Here is a 20,162-nt window from a genome sequence, read left to right on the forward strand (position 1 = left end):
AGCATAATTTTACCAGTCGGTACAAAGAAGTAATAGCTAGTACCGCTGCTAGATGGCGATACATATTCTCTTTACCAGTCGGTGATAAAAGACTAATTTCCTAATAAACATTTTTATTAATTGATTAAAAAGTTAATAAAATCCCAATCATTTATACTATATGATAACAAAATAAATGTATTTTTATGGTATTATAATATTTACCTCTTTACATATTTTTGTCTAGATTAGTTTTTAATAATAGCATCTGCATATTCTTTTTCCATAATAATAGTAATGAAATGAAATTCCCTGCAAAAGAAGATATTTATTAACAAATACATCAATTTTTCTTATCAGCCATTAAAAAAAAGGTATTATCTTCTATTACCGTGTGTACGTAAAACTTGATAAAAAATTTTGACATGAATTGAATGTCGGAAATATAATAATGTATTTGCCACGTGTGTTATCCATATATCTTGTGATGATAACTAAGATATACATTTCTTCTCGTATTCTTTTGATTAAATATTACAATATAAATATGATTTGCTCGCAGTGCAAGTATAATAAGAACACAGAGTGCATTAAACTGGAATTGCGTGCAGAATTGAAGTGATGGTTAAAAAAAACCCTCATGACTGTATGGGATATTTGATTATAGATGGAGTCATTGGATTGCGTGGAAAGTTGAAGTGACGGTTTAAAAAACCCTCATGATCGTGTGGAGTCTCTCCTTTTGGATGGTGTCATTGGTTTGCGTGGAAAATTGATGTATGAGATTGCATGTAAAATTGTTTTGCTAAGAAAAGAGACAGAAATGTTTAGATAATGCATAAAGTTAAAAGAGAAAATAATCCACACATATATTTTAATAATTAGTAAAATTTCGTATAACAAAATACATATAGATGTACCTTAGTAGTAACTAATATTTGTTAAAATAAATTGATATAAATTCATCTATATATACTCGGATTTAATAAAGAAAATTATTTTCCTTTGGTTATGACGTAATACTATTGTACCACACACCAATACATCCCATTTGTAACTATTTTCATCCAGAATTGGCAATCACTAATCACTAAAAAGAGAAGAGAATATGAAAAGAATTATTCTAAATACAAAATATTATTCTTTTGATTATGATTGCATCACTATTGCATTTCTTTCATTAAATATTTAATAGTGCACGTGGTAGTACACGACACGGCAGCCATCTTGATTTTTTCCTCAGCAATGTGTTGCCCGCGAAAATTCAAATAATAAGAAATGTTTTTTTATCATTAATCCGTAACCACAAAATTAATTATAATAATAATAATAATAATAATAATAATAATAATACTTTTATTATCTGAAACAATATTTATTTTGCAAGTATGTTTATGTAATCTTTTAAAAATAATTCATAAATGTCACTTTCTTTTGTTGTTCAGTTAATAAAAGTCGATTACTGTAACATGAATTACTACTACTACATATAATTGTACATGCATCGAAATATTTTGTAATATAATAATTAATTTTCCATGAAATTATACTCTTATGGTCACGCAAGAGAATTGAAATATGTATGTGTATATATAGAGTATATATTAATGATGATGCTGCTGCTGCTGATGATGATGATCTAACATAAAAGACACAGTCGAGGCAAATTCCTTTCTGATTTTACATTTTCTTTGATCCAATTAATCACCCCGTTCATTTATATAAAATTATATGTCGATACAGTCGACGATGATAAGTCGCAGCACAACAGTTTATACAAGAAATCCTTTTTTGTGTATGTGCATGTGTATTATTGTGGGGTGCAAAATAGACATATAAGTGTTTAATATAATAATGTTAGTTGCAGTATTGTTGGATTCTTCTTATCAATCTTGATAATAATGAGTAGGCATTTTTAGTCAAATTATTTACCTATCCTGTTAAATGAATCAGTTTATCAATCAGTTTGATATAGGTTTGTTTTTTACAAATGCAAGATTGCAATGCTTACCTTTTGACAAATTCTTCTCTTGATTATTCTTTGTTAGTGCACCTATATTCTATTTACCATATATTATAGAATAAAACTCTTGTTCGGATGACATAATCAATACAACAAATCTTCTAATCGTTAGCCGTAAGAAAATGAAATATATATCCATTGATCCAATGGTGTAATGGACTCCTCTTCTTTTGAGTATAACGTTCTTGGATTGGAATTTAAAATGTAGATCTGCATGCTGATCTGATCTAAAAATATTTTTAAAAGTAGTTTTTATATGTATATCAAAATAAGTTTGAAGAGAGAAAAATTTTACATAATGCATAAAGTTAAAAGACAAAATAATCCATATATTTTAATAATTAGTAGAATTTCGTATAACAAAATATATACTTTACTTACTAGTATTTGTTATAATAATTTGATAAAAAGAACGTCTGGAATTCATCTGCATTCTGGGATTTAATTAAGAAAATTATTTTTCTAAGGTTATGACATAACACTGTCCCACAGCACTTTATCCAGTTTAATTATTTTCATCCAGAATTGGCGATCACTAAATAAAGAATATGAAACGAATTATTATAAATAAAAAATATTATTCACTTGATTATTGCATCACTAAAAGGATTTTTTTAATTAAATACTTTACACTGCACATAGCCTGTATTTACGGTATTCAAATTACATTGACAGGTAGCCATCTTGATTTTGCCCTAGTGGTTTTTTATCTTTTGTCTAGATGGCGAAACATATTCTACTAATCGGTAAGACATAGTAACATTTACTTCCGCTAGATGGCAGCCTAAATTTACTAGTCGGTACAGTGAAGTATTATCTAGTACCGATAGGTGGCGATACACATTTTACCAGTCGGTAATAAAATATAGATTACCTTACACACACCCACAATATGTTTTTATTAATTAATTAAAAATAAATGCAACTCCCCAATCAATTTTTATATGATAAAAGTAAGTGTATTTTAATAGTATTATATTTACTTCTTCTTCAAACAACATTATTATATTTACCTTTAAACATATTATTGTCCAGATTATTTTTAGTCAGAGCAGCTGCATTCTTTTCGCATAATAATTGACATGGAGATCTTTGCAAAGAAGATATTAATTAACAAATACATCAATTTTTCTTGTCAGTTAATAAAAAAATAATATCTTCTATTACTGTGTATAAAACTTGATAAAAGATTTTGACATGAATAGAATTTCCTAATATAATGAGTGTTTTGGAGCCATCGCAGAACTTCTTAAACCGTGAGTTTTTATTTAAAGTCCCTCTAGTACTCAATCATGCCTTTGGATGAAAGGTTCAAATCGGCACGAGTTACTGGTTGTAATTATTTAAATAAATTATTGACGAGCACATGAAGAATTCCTTTTTAGGAGCTACTCATGAACATTATAAATGAAAGCTAAAAATACCAGTTAAGTTAAAAATTTGTATCTTTGGCGTCCAATTGGGCACTTACACTTTAACGTATATGGTATAGATACAGAACTTCTGACCTATATGATAACAGGAACAAAAAAAGGATAATAATTTTAGTTTACGAAAAGAGATTATCGTCTATAGGAAATAGTAAAACTATAAATCTATGTAAATGAATGGCTAACATTAGCACAATAGCTATAACACATTGCGAGTATTAGATAGATTTTGTGAACCGGTTTGTTGATAAGTCGTATTTCGGCATTATGTGTGTGTTATTTTTTTTCTTACTTGTTTATTTCCATAATAAAAAAAAATTCCCCGGGAAATTAGTAAGGGACCCCTGGCGATCCCTGGAGAATTGGTGGGGCTGGGCTGTCCGGGTTTGTTTAATACTGTGTTTAATAATGATAAATTCTTTTGAAAAATTTTTTTTAATTGCAATATAAGTATTTTTTTGTCAGGTTATCACAAGTACTTGAAAAATCGTGAAAAGAATTATATGGAACACCCTGTATGTATATTCGATTCGTTGAAAAAGTGTTACTATTGTAGAATTTGACAAGGCTCTTTCTCAAAGTATCGGTGACAAATGTTTGTTCAGTGATATTTGCATCTGAATGACTCGTTCTCGGTAAGACTTTTATCTTCGCTTAATAGAAAAGAAAGGTTATATGGATAAAAAAAAAAAAACATACCACAGAGTTTATATTAATCAATGATATGGAATGGTCTAACTTTTGGATATTTTCATTCTCGATGAAATATTAAATTTTGTGAAACCCAAAATTGTCAATATACGAGGATTCAGTATTTTAAATTCAGTATAATAACCTGCAAGGTGATCACCTGCGTTTTATATCACAAGAGAGAGAGAGAGAGAGAGAGAGAGGGAGAGAGAGAGAGAATTAATTCTGTACATAGTTGTTCGTATAATTATTCATATTTACTTTCTTAAATAGTCATGTTGTGCAATGTACTTGCTACATGATCGTAAAAAAAGGAAAAAAAAATATTCGCTAGAAGAAATGTGAAAGAAATATTAAAGATAAGTAGGATATTATATAGGATAGTATATATAGATAAAATAAAGAAAATACTCTCGAGAAGATTGGCATGAAATATCCATTGGCACTTGTCAAACGATGAACTTGTGAAATGTTTCCGTATAATAAATAATCCGTATTTTTTTGCACACTCCTTTTCTTGACCATTTTTATCCGAGGACATTTGGAGGTATTAAATAAACCATAAATCTTAAGGTCCCGCGTCACCCAAAGTCCATTTGGACTTATCAGGACAACTCGTTTGTCCCCGAGTACTTCCGTACGGAAGTGTCGGCCGATTCGCAGGTGGGGCATTAGCTCTTCTGATGAGTATAAAGACAGAAATCATCGGCGTATTTTTGTTAGTCGGTTTTCAGTCGGTCTTTTCAAGTCTGAAACATTATTTTCTATTAAAAGTTCAATTAGTAGACTCGTCGAAATACAGTATGAACGATCCGTCATGTATAATAATTATTACATTAGCAATCATTTTATCGACAAGTTTGTCGTTTGCTTGGCCGTATGGACGTCGAGATGTCTCTGACAATTCGGTGGATAGTTTAGATGGACTTGTATCATCTCATTTGCAACATCTTGGGGATGCAGTATATGGTTTGCCAAGTAACGAGACAGGTTTTAAAGTGGCTAACTGGCACGAAGGAATGTCTGTTAATCCTGAAGAATTGGGTAATTACGCTGAAGGAGATATCCTTTTTCCACTTGGAATGAGTAGAAACGGTTTGAAAGGAAATACTGCTAGATGGCCCAATGGTACCATTCCTTACATGATCAGTCCTTATTTTGGTAATATTGTGTGAAATTTGTTTGTTTGAAAGTTTAATAAACTTCTTGGAGCTTCAGCTACTTTCAATACATTCGTATTCGTATTTGTATTTCCTAGATGATAGACAACTTAAACTCATTTATCAGGCTATGGAGGAATATCACAAATATACATGTATTAAGTTTAAGCAATATACCGGGGAGGAGAATGATTACATTAGAATTACAGCAGGTACTACCGGTTGCTGGAGTAGCGTAGGTAGAATAGGTGGGCGGCAAGATGTGAATCTTCAGGTACCAGGATGTGTTACCAAAAAGGGTACCGTGATTCATGAATTGATGCACGCTATTGGCTTTTTTCATGAACAAAGTAGATACGAACGAGATGAATACGTTACTATTATATGGAAAAACGTCATTAATGGTAAATGAAAATAAATAAATACTCTTATCTTATCTCGTATCTTATCATGTATCTTCTTATTGATCTTGGATCAATTGTCTCCATTGATTATTTCTTGTCGATTAGGCCACGAAAATAATTTCGAAAAGGCACCGAGAGAAATCACTGATGACTTTGGTGTTGGCTATGACTATGGCAGCGTGATGCATTACTCTGCCTATGCATTTTCCAAAAATGGAAAAGCAACTATAACACCAAAAGTAAGAAATCATCATCACGTATAAATATTATTTATCGCATCGTATATGTATATTGCTGCTTAATTTTGCATTGACGCATAATATATTGTATGAAAGTTTGATTTATCGATAAACTTTCATGCTATCGGTTTATATCAGTTCATGGTATTGATGTGTGGTGGTATTGGTTTCTCACACGCGTTGGCATATATGTTTTGTAGGTACCAGGTGGTCTTTTGGGTCTTATCGGAGAAATCTTTCAGGGCAAAACCGAGGTTGAGCTTGGACAACGAGAGGGACTCAGTAAACGAGACATTCAAAAGATACGTAGAATGTATCACTGCAATAAACGCAGGCGTAGTCATAACTGATATTTCAAGCATCTTTTATTTCACGAAATATTATAATTGTATGATTTCTAAAATGATCTAATCAATTGAGTATCGTCATGTAATTGGATCATTGATCTCAGGTATATTTTTATGTTACGCATAGACAAGTATTTTTACTTTCACTGTTTTTCTTATATCTATATTGTTACGCTACTCTTACTCAGTATTATATATGTATTACTTATACATTATTTAAGTAATAATATTATAATAATAAAATAATGCATTTAAAAATGACTTGTCATATTTTAATTGATTTTATTTATACGTCAGTTTTTTGTTTTTGTTTTTGTTTTTTTTTTTTTTTCATATAAACTCAAGTTTATATATACTCGAAGAGAAAGTAAATGAAAGTGAAATTTATCAGAAATTTAAATATATAATTTAATAAAAAAGAATTTATATATATTCGATTTGATGAAAAAGTTTGATCGATCAAAATTTTCATGATGATAAAAATCTGTCTGCAATATTATTATATAAATTCATAACACTCAACCGATCCACGTTCTTTTGATAAAATCAGCTGCCCTTTCACCTATCATAATAGCTGGAGCATTCGTATTGCCGGAAATGACTTTTGGCATGATACTAGTGTCGGCTACTCTAATACCTCGTACACCCCTAACTCTTAATTGATTATCTACGACAGCAAAGGGATCTTCTTGTGGACCCATCTTGCAGGAACCCGCCTGATGATTTTCAGGCGATGTGTCGTGTTTCACGGCACATTCCCAATAAGCATCGCATCCAAACTTCAAATGTTCGCAATTCTTAACCGGTGTACGATCCAATTGGAAAGCATATCTGTATAAACACATATGAGAAAATGAAATTGTAACGCGTTAGGAAATATGTAGTTAAAAGAAAAGAAAAGAAAAGAAAACATGTAATACGTACCGCTTCAAAGCTTGAGTTTCCGATAGTCTAAGGGAGAATTTGATGGCTTCAACTAATCCAGCTATGTCGTCCGGGTGAGACAAGTATTTCGGATAGATCAAAGGTTTCGATAGAGGATCGTTGTTGCGTAAACGAAGATAGCCACGGCTCTTAGGATGCAAATAAGTTGGAATGATGTAAATGGTACGATTTGTCCCTTTCTTTTCTCCTACCATGCCTGTCTCGGCACAATCCGCTAGATAGCCACCAAATATAAGCTGAACGTCTGGATGATCTTCTCTCGAATTAGCGTATTTCGTATTGATCATTGCGGTTACCTCAGATATACCTGTGTTATCGACAACAACCTATTATTATTATTATTATTATTCATTCGTTTATTTTTCTTTGTCTTGTAAAAATGTGAAAATAACAAAATCAATCAATCAAAAAATACAAAATTAACGATTGTCGTCAGTTAACCCTCTATAACCCTCTAGCTATTTCTTTCCTACTATCGATTTGTCTGCAGGCTAGATTACGTTCTGAATACCTCGAATATGCTCGAGGGTACGGTTGAACCAATTTAGCGAAAAGTATATACGGAACATGTGTACAAAAATAAAAAAGAAAGATTTAGTTAGTTGCCAATAAGGGATTAATTGGAAGACATTTCTTGATGCATGCTATCGCCGTATATCGCTTACTTTTCTTTCTATTTGATTCAATTCCTTCGTTGAATCAATAGCCGTAAAATGCGTGAATAAATGATGCATTATTTTTGATCTAATTAAACTAGCTAATTTTCTCATGCATTGCTTTCTTCCGCTACATTTGTCATGAAGCGTGACCAACTCCAAGATATAAGTATTATAATGATTTACATTAAGTGTAATGTTTTACGTTTCAATTAATCAAAAGCTTTTCAATATCATTTCTCATAATGCTTCAAATATTCTAATGTTATCATAGAACTTTTTTATCTTTTTATGGAACGTAATATTTACGCTTACTAACGTTGTAAAATATTTCTACTTGATGCAACGCTGAACTTAGAACCTTTTACGTGGGTAGTAACTCAGTGAAAGCAATATTATGTCATGGTCTTGATCTTACGTACATTATATATGTCTGCACTTGAAACTATCGAAATATTATATTTATTTACCTACATACCTATTTATACTCGAAACTTCAAATCGACGAATTATTGTATTTAACATTCAAACATTAAACGCATTATAAATGATTATTTATCATAATGAATGAAAAAAAAAAAAAAAAAAAAAAAAGAAAAAAACAGAATATGTTTTACATTCACGAAGTTGCAATGTAACGTCCTTGAATTGTTAAGGCTTTTCAAATCGATCAAGCATAAAAACAAGACGACGCAACGAGTAATGCAGATGAAATAACTTCTCGACAGCAAGGTGTGATAGTTCGCAAAGTTCATTGAATCGAAGCAAAAGTTCTATTCGAAACTAGGTAGCTAATAGACTAGCTAACGTTGAACGCTTTGTTTTCTTTTTTTTTTTCTTTTTTGGTATCTGTCAAGTATATGTCAAATTTTGTCGTGAAAAGTTATTAAAAATTGATCGATTTTTGTATTAACAAACTATAAATATAACGAAATATAATAATTTCAGAAGTGTTACATCATCGAAACGGACCGACGACGAATACAGAGAAGAAAAAACAGAAGAGGATAATTGTGCAATAAACTTTCACTAGACGTACAACACGATCCCATAAGAGATGTAACGATCAATGCGACCAACGATATACACGTAATGTGTATGCACGTAATAAAGGTTTATTTTTATTGCGACATTGAATTGCATCAAATAAAAGATCAAATATTTAGTTATTAATTTACCTGTGCCAGACATGAGTCCGTCTCTGAAGAGTAGGTACTCCATTGCCGTAGCCCAATTAAGAGGAGTTGTATCGGTGTCGTTGATCGTGAAAGTCAATGTGTAGGCAACGTGATTGTGCAGATTCTTGCCAACTCCAGGAAGATCATGAATTACGGGTACACCGACGGCATTCAGTTCATCTCGTGGCCCAATGCCACTGTTCAGAAGTATCTGAGGTGAGTTCACGGCACCTTTGTTAGATATCATAATATAAAAAATAAATAATATGATTATTATTAATTATTATCAATAATCATAAGTGTCTTTTTTAAGCAAATCAATAATAAGTAAGGATATAATTATATTTTAGCAATGAACTGTTGTACTTTGCGTCGAACTGTAATTTACGTTTTCAAGGACGTAATTATATCTCGATAATAAGTTTAATCGTGAAGTAATGTAAGCGTAAATTATAGGGATCTTATAAGTTTCTATAAAAAAAGCAGAATCTCTCGTTAGAAGATCGAAGATTAGTTGGAAGGAATTAGTTACCTCCGCTTACGACGACTTCCTTCGCAACTGATACTCGATTCAACTTCCCGTCATGAATGAATTCCACGCCAACTGCCCTCTTATTACCGTCCAAGAGAATCTTTGTTGCCGTCGAGTTCAACATGATGTGAAGATTTGGACGATTCCTAGCGGGACGAAGGAAGGCCCTAGCCGTCGAAAGTCGAGAACCATTTCTCGAGGTCGTTTGTGCTATGGCAAATCCGGTGTGCGTTCTTCCGTTCAAATCCACCGTGTCGTATCCTATAACAACAAAATAACAATCCGTTGAATTAAAAAAAATTAGCGTAAAATAGTATGTATGTATAAATGAAAATTCTTCTTATCAATAATAACCAAGTTCTTTTCCAGCTTCAAGAAGGGCAGAGCTCAAAGGAGGATGATAATGGAATTGCGTAACCGTTAACGGTCCCCCAACTCCATGATAACCGATATCCATATTGTACACTTGAAGATTATCTTCGCTTTTTATAAAGTACGGTAAGACATCTTGATAAGACCAACCAACGTTGCCCATTTTGGCCCAATCGTCGTAATCCTTTCTGGAGCCTCTCATATAGGTCATTCCGTTCATAACGCTAGTACCGCCGAGAACCTTTAATCGTAAATAGATAGATATTTAAGTATATAAGAACGCGCGCGCATACGTTACCGTTTAAACGTATAAACTGAGCTAATGAAATAATTATTAATATATGTAGAAATAAGTAAACTAGTCGATGTATAATATTAATGCACTCTAATGTAATAGAGCCTGTTATTTTATAAGTTAATAGATTCTTCACGTTTTAACGGTAGCGCATATATGGAAAAAAAATTTATTTCTTTTTTTTCTCAATGTTTTTTTTTTTCTTGATGGAGAATGTGATAAAATTGTACTTTTCCTCTTGGCCAATAACATTTTCTATCGTCTTTATTCAAACACGCTTGATCCTCGCTCTCTGTCGTGTATTGCCAATCGATGTCGCTACCGAGAAAATTAAAGAAGAACGATGGAATTTGTGTACCGGTTGGTTCATCTAGACCAGCTTCTAACAATAATACAGAAAATCTTGGCTCCTCTGACAATCTCGCTGCTACCGCTGCTCCAGCACTACCTCCTCCTATCACCACGAAATCGTATCTAAAAACAAATGTTTATTATTATCATCTATATAATCTTTATTAATACATCATTTAATAGAGAACATTTGTCGAATAATCGTTATAGGATATTGTATTTTTATGAAATTAAGTTTAACGAAGAATTGGATTAGTTCTAATTGAGCGAAAGGTGATTTTCCCATGACTTTGCTAAACGAGTAGTCACGGAATATTACGATTGAGTGCAATAACATGTACACGCCTACGCCCATACCCACGCCCACATGTAATCGCGTATCTATAAGCAATTACATATATATTTAAATATTTTTACATTCAAACATTACATTACATTATAGCCTGAACATATTGATAAATGCAATCTTGAACTTAGAACATGCATTGCATCAAATAGTATGACATTTTCTATCATTAGAAAAAATCAAAACGCGTTCTACGAATTCGTTTAATCAAGTTCAATTACTGTTTATCATACCATTCAAGTCTAGAAGATGCCTCAATATTTCCGAAAAGCTGATACTATATTCTGCATTAAATTACTCGTTAGATGGATCGTATTCGTTAGTTGTTTCTACGTGACGTAAAAAAAGACTTACACACGTAGACAATACACACGCGAAAAAATGTCATGATGCATGGATGCGTGTACATGCACACTTTTTACTTCCGAGAGACTCTAATGTAAGAAAAATAAATGTAGAGAGAGTTATTATTGTTATTATTATTGTGTGTGTGTGTGTGTGTGACTATGTCGTGTATATTATGTCTCGTTATTAAAAGAAGACAATTTTCACCACACAACTAGCATTACGTGAACAGTACTAGGTGACAGTTAATTTCATCATTGTTGCGAAATCTCGTTAAAGTGTCCTTCATTTTCCTTTCTTAAGACTTTTCAACAAAAATAAAAGAAAAAAGAAGATAGCGAAGAAGGGCTTTAGTTGAATATAATTACAAAATAATTTACTAGGATATTTGGAAAATAATTTAGTTATCTACTGATAAGGATAAAATCTTGGATAACTTTCTCTTTCGCACATCTTTTATCCAAATCCCTATAACTATAGTATATAATATTTAACATTAACATAACATAATCAAATTATCGGCTTGCCTCATATTCACATTTTTCGGAGGTATAGGCCTGTTGCAAGGATCTTCAAGGTCGCACTGACTTCGCAAAAACACTTCTAGGAGACCCATGAACAGCATGAACGATGCTCCGCCACAAGTAGAGGCCAATGTTGGCCCTGTGGCCGTGGTCAAAGGGCAGTTACAACTCATCTATAACATCATTACAAGCACAAAGAATAACTTATTCCTTGATTAATATTCTTATTCGCGGTATTGTTTAGATTAAAAATGAATAATGAACACACACACACACACACACACCAATTTACAGAGAACATATAAAAAAAAAGGGAAAGGAACCTGAAGTGTTAATAATTGATTTCAATCAATAATTATTATATAGAGACTTTATCTTATGTATTCATTTTGATAGGAAAACCACTACGTAGCAATTGTCACATAGATTCCATTGGAAAATAAATGACCCAATGAAGTGTTGTTAACTTTTTTTGTGGTTTCCCGTGGAAATTCTCGCTTTCTCGCAAAGTAAAAAATTCAAGAGGAAACTCTGATCCCCCCTGTACGTTATGTACGATGTTCGTGTATGATATTCGTGTATGATATTCGTGTACTACGTTATGTAACATTTTTGCAAGCCAAGTTTCCTCTTCCTATAATTCTCATTGTCAGATACTCCTTCAATATATCCTGAGTTTTTGTATTCTATTTCGTCTATTTTCCTTAAGAGTTCATTTTCATTTGTATTTTCATTTTTATTTTCTATGTGTGTCTTGAGGTGTTTCTATTTATCTCTTCTAGTTATCTCTCGCGAAAGAACTTTTGTTTTCTCTTAATTGTTCAGCATCACGGTCGACAATTAACATGGTGCAAGGCTTAGACGTAATGCGTGACGTACTGTATGTCTCTTCTTCGTGTAGAAGACCGTTACGTTCACTGACCGAGAACTGCACCGGCTCTCTTACTGTTGATTACAAAAGTCACGCAGTTTCGCACTTTCTTTTAAGGATATTTTTTTTCTATTTTTTTCTATTTTCTTTTCATTTCCTTTTATTTAAACAAGATTAAGTATAAAGTAAATAAAAAAAAAAAAAAGATCAAATAGAGTTAACTAGTTTTTTCATGAAAGAAGTTAGTTTGGCTGTAGTATCAACAAGTGTATACAACAAGTGAACAGTATGAGCAGTATGAACAGTATCTTCTTATGCAGATATGTATATGTTGGGGAGATTAAGAAATGTAACTTCGGTACTACAGGTATGTATTCAGTTACTGCAGGTTTTCTACGATCTAAATAGTATAAAAGTGCATTTGCGAATAAACAAAAAATTCTTTAATGTCTTTAATGTATAAATATTTTCTTTAGCGTTTATATGAACGATCACGATACGAGGATGCAGGAGAATGTGTAAGAAAAGCTGAATAAATCGATTAAAAAATTTCAAGGTAAAGGTGTGTTGACCCTTTCGGTTTTGTTAATGCCAAGGTATGCAGTGAAACGAGTTAATAATTAATGCCCCTAAATTCAATCTTACATTAAATACGACTCGCTATTCGGTATTGACTGTATTATAAGCAGAGTGAAAGAAGAATGTATAAGAAAAAAAGGAGGCACTCACCTTTAAGCCGTTTCACACGTGCCTATATATATTCAAATGAGTTTAGACACACTCTTGGAGGAGGAGGAGGAGTAGAAGAAGGTGGTTTAATTTGAAGGATATATATGTGGTTTTTTAGCGATATATCTGGTGTTTCACCGTGGCTCACGGTGGCACGATCGAGAACCGACTAGACCGGTACCATTCCCATCGCGCCCGTAATATTCGACAACTTCCACCTCCCTTCTTCCACCTTCCCTTCAATCCATGGAAATGTTTCCAGAGACTGCGAATGAAAGGTATGCTTGTTCTATCCTTTACGAACTTACTACGTGAACGGAATTACATTTCTTGACTGGCTATTTTTCCATATTTTTTCTTTTTTATTACGATGTCTTTGATTCCAGATACGATTGAAAATGTTCTCAACTTATAATGTATTACCCAATACTTTTATGATCAATTTGGAAATGTAATCTCTCTCTCTCTCTCTCTCTCTCTCTCTCTCTCTCTTAGTTTTAATAGTATATTATATTAAAGTCTGATGAGATTCATAGTCGATTTTTCAAACACGACTATGTAATTAAAATGTATTCAAATAACGTAATATATCTAAATAATTCGTGGAATGGTTGGGAAAGTTTAAGGAACACTATTATATACATATTGACGACTTTATTTTGTCTACAATCTTTCCAAAATACATCTTAAGGAAAAATTTGAATATCAATATGTATTATATATAAATGAAAGTTACAGTTATTAGGATTGTATCAGTGAAATATTCATTATACTCGTGATACTTTTTTGGCAATTCGATAATTTAGCATACTTTTACTATGCTCCAGGCAATAATATGATTTGGAAATACCCGTTAGAGACACGAGCGAACACATCTACTAATCAAATTCACATTGAATAAATAAATCGTGAAGAAAATACTTTACTCGATTGAAAACGATTTTTTGATTTTGTTCTACGATTTCGTCAATATTGTTTAATTCCATTGTTTTATCGATGTTCCTATTAATTATCATTGAACAATCATAGTCAATTTAATGAATAATCAAAAACATTGATTATAATACAATTATAATTAAATCTACTGTATCATATCTACTGTAAAACATAAAGCTGATAAAAAATAATGTTTAAATATGATAATGTCTTTTAGATATTTAAATACTCATACTATAATATGATGTAATACACAGCCTAATAGTGAGAAGAAAAAAAAAGCAATAACGAGCTAAATGTAAGGAAATTACGATCAAGGGATAAGTAAGAAAAATATAGTTCATAGCCACTATGGATTGGATTTCTTTTTATAATTTCGTTATAATTGGGAAAGAAAGAAAAGAAATGAACAAATTATTATAATATTTTAATCTAATCTTCGATCTGATAAACGGTTAACGTCTTCGTATGTATTTTCGCGCTTACTGCAAGGAAACAAAAATACATCTATAAAATAAAATCAACAGAACAATCAACATTGTATAGAAAAGAATTCAGTTTACTATGACTAATAATATTAATCCTCTCCATAAGAAAAGAAAAAAAGAAAATATGTTAGAAAATACAGTATGAATGTAAGACTATGAAATAAAAGAAAAGAAAAAAAGAGAAAAAAACGAAAAAAACGAAAAAAACGAAAAAAAACGAAAAAAACAAAAAGATTAGGGAAGTATATATTGATTAGGAAAAGTATATTCATTCTACTTTTTTAATTCGTAATTGCAAGAGTCCCGCTAAAACGCTCGTGAAACCGGCATTGTAGTCTAGCGTCACTTCCGTATAAATATATTCTTCTCTATGATCTTGAAATTCGTCGGCCTCGTCGGGTCCAGATACCAAAGCACCGTAAAGTATTTGAGGATTGGGTTCTTGTCTGTCGAATTCTGGCCATCCGCAAGGCATTGGTTTATCTGGACAGGAGGAAGCTGCGTGATGCGGTTGCGTAGGTGGATTATTTCCATATCCAACCACGTAACTTCTTCCTAATTCATTATAAAAATGCATATGTATATAAATGTATATGTATATATCATGAAAGCTGTGTTTAATTGGCTTACCCTTATCGCCTATCATATAGGAAATTTGATCCGTTGCAAATTGACGATATTCCTGGGAATCACCGATATTGGGATAATCGGCAGCTTGCAGACAAACAAAGGCTACATTTGCAGCATGACAAAGGGTACCGAATTTGTCGATATATAATAATCCTTTGGGCGTACGCTTTTGTTGTCGAACAGAAAAATCGCAGAAAGCACGCGCGGCATTTTGATATTCCAATTGACCCGTCAGTTGAGCTAACAAAACCTACTTAGCCAAATGGTAATGTTGCAATGGTAATGGTGACATAATGAATGATTAACGTTAATCGATGATCTTACCTGAACACCGGCAACCTTTTTATTATAGAAGAACTCATTTGGCCTTTCTTTAAGATGAAAATGTTGATAATGATGTTCGGCATCCTCGAGATACCTCGAATCGTTGGTTGCTTTGAAGAGCCAAGCCGCGGCCCAAGCCAACTCATCCCCGTAATCAGTGCTTTCGTAATATTGCGCTGCTCCACGAATAGCACTGTGATAAAGTCCACGATATTTATTAGCAAAATTATAAAGCTCTTTTGCATGCTTCAGACAACGTTCGCTATAATCTGGATTAACATTCTTGAAAACGATACTGGATGCTGCAAGTGACGCCGCAGTTTCCCCAGCTAAATCGGAACCTTCATTAGAAAAATGTAGGACAATTAACAACAACAACAACAAAAAAGTAATTAGGACAACATTACAACTCGTATTTAATATAAACATACCTGGATGATCAGGATCGATTTTGTAAACTGGCCTCGTTGTATTTAATTCTTCTGGTCTTCCCCAATACGCGTGATCGACAGAAAAGTCTCCGACTTGTCCATAAAAGACAAACTCGCTTACGTGACACTTGATAAAATAGTCAGTAGCCCATTTAATAGCTTTGCGAATTTCGTCAATTTGACCGGCCTCGACGTAAGCTTCGGGCCAACTAGCAGCTCCCCATGCTAAAAGGGTTGTCGTTGATGCCATTGTGAAACCAAATTTCACGAAATCACCAGCTGTTGAATATACAAGAAAAAATAACTTATAAAAATTTAACGACAAAGTAATATAATTATAATATAACTTTGTATTGTTGTCTTATCTTTCTTTTGTTACTAACGTAACACTCTAAAGTAAAAGTGATAATTGAATACCAGCTAATCGCACGTTTCAATGGAATGGATAATATTACATTTGGACCTTATACTCACCGTCGTAATAACCACCCGTAAGATCTTCGCCATTGATTCCATGATCGTTCAACGCGGAATCACCTCTCCAGGATATTCTGTTATCCTCCGGAAGTTTACCAGATCGTTGCGCTTCGTAGAATAATAAAGAGAGCTCCAAGACTCGAGCGTAATCTCCCTCACCTTCGTGGATTGGTTTCACGTAGGCTTCTTCACCGCTTATCTTAGTAATCGAGGCCACAGATGTTATCGTTAAAGCCTGCCAATTTTATTATTTTTTACCCATTATTTTACCCAAATTGCTAGCTATTTAAATACAAATATGTTATTATTTGTATAACTAATTATCATCGATTTTCTTTCCTGGTATGTATGTATCGATCGATAATTATGATAGCGAACTAACAACACTGTAAGGTCGAAAAAAGATCTTTTCATTGGTACTTGCCATCTATGTTGGAACTAGTTCTCTTTAATAGCGAGTGCTAGGAATTTATTAATTATCCATTAAATAGATAGTCACACATTTTATTCTTAAAACAAATTTAACATTGATTTATTTCTATCCATTACTTTCGATGACTTCGAAAGTAATGGATATATTTTATATTTTAATGCAATAATATTTGATATATCTTACCACATTAGCAAATTGATCATTTTTCTCTTGTTTTATATTTTACAAGTTTCATCGCAAGAGACAAATATTCCATCATAGTTGTTTTAGTTTCATAAAAATGTGATTTGTTCAACGCCGGAAGACTCTTTCTCGTCGCATTGATTCCTCCTCGAGGAAAGAGGAAAGAGGAAAGAGAAAAAGAAAGAGAAAAAGAAAGAGAAAAAGAAAGAGAAAAAGATAGTACAGCACTATATGAGTTTACAATAAGGACGGTATTTGCGGAAGGTGTTGGCGTTTGTCATACAAAAGAATTTCTTAGAAGCAGTAAACGTGCGTGAGAGCTGTACGAGAGATGTAGACAGATCTTACCTACGTTTTCAACTTACAACTTATACGCAAAATTCTTTTTTATTTACATCCCATTAGAATTCTTTATTGACACAAATATTTCTTTTTTTTATATTCTTTTATATAGATAAATTTACATTTGGAATCTTGTATTTCTTATAAATCAATATATAATCAAGAGATAAAAATCGACAAAATGAACATATTTCAGCATAATTATAGGGTGGGCAGTTACGTATGGGAAAGAAAACGGGAAAGAAAAAATGAAAGAAAAAATGAAAGAAAAAATGAAAGAAAAGAGATGGGAACCGGAAGTCGTATCGCCTCGCTGTTATTTCCGTTCGTGGTTATCACACCATAATCACAAATGAATAATACCTATAATACTTTATTGTATAGATAAGGTAAATAAATATTTGACAGTAGAGTATAACTTGTCAAGGATATTAAACTATTGGTGCGTGCGTGCGTGCGTGCGTGCGTGCGAGCGTGCGAGCGAGCGTACGTGCGTGTATACACATAATACTTCCCGAAATTCTTTAGAGGAAATAAATCAATCCAACTCACCGTGGCGCACGCGAAGATGATTTTGATCTTCATTTTCTATCTCTTTCGCTGTATCCGTTCGTATGACTTCCTCGTTCCTACGATACTTGAATAAATCTCTGCATAATTGCTTCTACTTCTTGACGTTGGTTCCATTCGAAGTCAATAATCTACTCATCTTCTCATCGAATGAATTTGTAACATTCATTGGAAGAGAATAATAATCGCGTCTCACGAATTTTTATCAAGAATTTCTATAGAGACGCTATTTTTTTCTCTTTCCTTCTCATTCTTCCTACTAGAATATATTATTATTGAAGTTATTTTCCTTTCTATCACTTTACTTTAGGATAAATCTATTCTTAGTTTCTTACCGTCACTCTTGGTGTTCATTTTTCAGTAATGTATTTCAGTAAAAGGAATACATTACTTACAGTGTGTATCGCAGACCACACATATCGTATATATCTAGAAAATATCGACAAATTATCGACAAATTATTGACAAATATAAATAATAGCTTTATCAAATGTAATAATCTTAATATCTTTATATCTAATTCTATGCGTGGGCGTAAAACGTTGAATGGAAAAAACCATTAATGGTCAATATGTTGCGAGTATCGATGACGACGGTGCGTATTCATGTCGATATAGGATAGAAAAAGGGAAAAAGGTAATTATTATTCGATTCATTTATCAATTGACTTTCATCGAAACTTCCAACAATTTCCAAGTAATATATGTATATTTCAGTATAGAATCAAATAAAAGAATTAATTGATCTTGCAAAAAATGAAATAGAGCAAAGGATGATTGTGATTTTTTTCCCTTTTCACTTCACTTTTTACACTTAACACTTAACACTTAACACTTAACACTTAACACTTAACACTTGTTCACCTAAATGAAAAATTTGGTGAAAAATGAAAATTTGACGATTAGATCTAATGAGACAGAGAGAGAGAGAGAGAGAGAGAGAGAAAAAAGGAAGCTAATCCTGACTTTTGTAAATTTGGAGATAAAGAAAAAAAAAGACAATAAAGTAGGATTTGATTTGTACAGTAGGATAGTTTTCGTCGTTTCGTCGGTTCGTTCTTCTTGGCCGTTATAGAGTCATCGAATGAAACGATTTGCATGCATAAAGCGTACTCGTCTCTTTGCCGCGTCTTCATCGATACGATACGATCTTATGTCGTAGTACATAGGTAATTCTTTGTTAAAACATGTCCAAATTGAAAACGTTAGGAAACGTTTGTACCGTTGATTAACGAAAGTAATCTGAGTAATTAATCGATTAACTTAATGAGTACTATGATTGATTGATTGATTGATTGATTGACTGACTGACTGACTGACTGACTGACTGACTGACTGACTCACTGACTGACTGACTGACTAACTAGCAGCGCGAATGGATGACGACCGTGGACGACGACCATCGTGTACTCGTACGAGTTACTAAAAAATGCGGAGGTGGGGACGAGTGTTCTGGAGAAGGAGAGAACTCTCTATGTAAGATATATTTCTTATTGTTATGTATGCGTGTGTGAAATACATCAAATTTATCGACAAATTCGACTTGGGGGAGATAATTATGTATTGGTATTGATAACACTACGATCTTTTTCAAACAACGGGGTATCGGAGTATCGGAGTATCGGGGTATCGGGTTTCTCTTACATTTTCTGTCTTCTATTAAAAGATAATAGAAGCATGTTCCTTGAACATGTAAACCAATAAGTTTGATAATGTTACATATTTTCTATCATTTCCTTTCCTTTGTTAGTGATAAGCCTTATATTTGATTTTCTGTCCTTTTATATTATTTCTTTTCCTTTTACATTTATTTAATTTACTGTTTGAAATACTGAAACCTAATAAGATTCATATGTTTCCTTTCCCTCTCTAAAAGGGAATAGCTCATTTTTGATATAAATATGTGGAAGTAAGTAAGGAAGAGGAAAGTTAA

At 32.5% G+C, this 20,162-nt stretch overlaps 3 protein-coding genes and 2 long non-coding RNA genes across 20 annotated transcripts; 2 read left to right on the top strand and 3 right to left on the bottom strand.

The window, feature by feature from the left end:
• Nucleotides 1–836: 836 nt before the first annotated feature.
• Nucleotides 837–3,033, bottom strand: LOC107071149 (uncharacterized). Of its 4 annotated transcripts, none has more exons than XR_016176680.1 (4): nt 3,016–3,033; nt 2,384–2,537; nt 1,991–2,229; nt 837–1,916 (listed from the first exon to the last, which is right to left on the bottom strand). It is a non-coding gene; the product is annotated as an uncharacterized LOC107071149 (long non-coding RNA). The 4 variants fall into 4 exon arrangements; XR_016176679.1 differs by lacking the exon at nt 3,016–3,033 and adding an exon at nt 2,629–2,755; XR_016176678.1 differs by lacking the exon at nt 3,016–3,033 and adding an exon at nt 2,634–2,746.
• Nucleotides 2,846–9,194, top strand: LOC107070621 (zinc metalloproteinase nas-4). 7 transcript variants are annotated; one of them, XR_016176674.1, is made up of 6 exons: nt 2,846–2,955; nt 3,038–5,283; nt 5,381–5,686; nt 5,792–5,925; nt 8,822–8,986; nt 9,061–9,194. XR_016176674.1 is itself a non-coding variant. In XM_089172917.1 (6 exons), exons 2-6 carry the CDS (start codon nt 4,054–4,056, stop codon nt 6,273–6,275), a joined length of 849 nt encoding a protein of 282 aa, XP_089029043.1. In that variant the 5' UTR covers nt 2,846–2,955; nt 3,038–4,053; the 3' UTR covers nt 6,276–6,533. The 7 variants fall into 7 exon arrangements, 6 of the variants coding, with proteins under 6 accessions (XP_089029043.1, XP_089029041.1, XP_015184473.1 ...); XM_089172917.1 differs by lacking the exons at nt 8,822–8,986; nt 9,061–9,194 and adding an exon at nt 6,126–6,533 and having other exon boundaries at nt 3,038–4,067; nt 5,039–5,283; XM_089172915.1 differs by lacking the exons at nt 8,822–8,986; nt 9,061–9,194 and adding an exon at nt 6,126–6,533 and having other exon boundaries at nt 3,038–3,816; nt 3,898–5,283.
• LOC107070619 (glucose dehydrogenase [FAD, quinone]) lies at nt 6,273–13,549 on the bottom strand. Its single transcript, XM_015328984.2, has 8 exons — nt 13,417–13,549; nt 11,820–11,989; nt 10,481–10,724; nt 9,938–10,196; nt 9,584–9,844; nt 9,052–9,282; nt 7,197–7,524; nt 6,273–7,103 (listed from the first exon to the last, which is right to left on the bottom strand). Exons 2-8 carry the CDS (start codon nt 11,987–11,989, stop codon nt 6,791–6,793), a joined length of 1,806 nt encoding a protein of 601 aa, XP_015184470.1. The 5' UTR covers nt 13,417–13,549; the 3' UTR covers nt 6,273–6,790.
• Nucleotides 11,987–15,074, top strand: LOC107070623 (uncharacterized). Of its 2 annotated transcripts, XR_001476293.2 has the most exons (3): nt 11,987–13,249; nt 13,535–13,694; nt 13,803–15,074. It is a non-coding gene; the product is annotated as an uncharacterized LOC107070623 (long non-coding RNA). The 2 variants fall into 2 exon arrangements; XR_016176688.1 differs by having other exon boundaries at nt 13,535–15,074.
• Nucleotides 14,051–20,055, bottom strand: LOC107070620 (uncharacterized). Of its 6 annotated transcripts, none has more exons than XM_089172914.1 (8): nt 19,452–20,055; nt 18,566–18,659; nt 18,213–18,486; nt 16,700–16,937; nt 16,226–16,504; nt 15,795–16,135; nt 15,471–15,720; nt 14,051–15,395 (listed from the first exon to the last, which is right to left on the bottom strand). In XM_089172914.1, the coding sequence occupies exons 3-8, from the start codon at nt 18,243–18,245 to the stop codon at nt 15,109–15,111; spliced, it is 1,428 nt and encodes a 475-aa protein (XP_089029040.1). In that variant the 5' UTR covers nt 18,246–18,486; nt 18,566–18,659; nt 19,452–20,055; the 3' UTR covers nt 14,051–15,108. The 6 variants fall into 6 exon arrangements, with proteins under 6 accessions (XP_089029040.1, XP_089029039.1, XP_089029038.1 ...); XM_089172913.1 differs by having other exon boundaries at nt 18,213–18,489; XM_089172912.1 differs by having other exon boundaries at nt 19,254–20,055.
• Between the last annotated feature and the right edge of the window lie 107 nt (nt 20,056–20,162).

The sequence above is a fragment of the Polistes dominula genome, unplaced genomic scaffold, assembly GCF_049000335.1.
Source record: "Polistes dominula isolate Pdom_NZ unplaced genomic scaffold, Pdom_raw_medaka contig_22, whole genome shotgun sequence".
NCBI classification, from domain to species: Eukaryota; Metazoa; Arthropoda; class Insecta; order Hymenoptera; family Vespidae; genus Polistes; species Polistes dominula.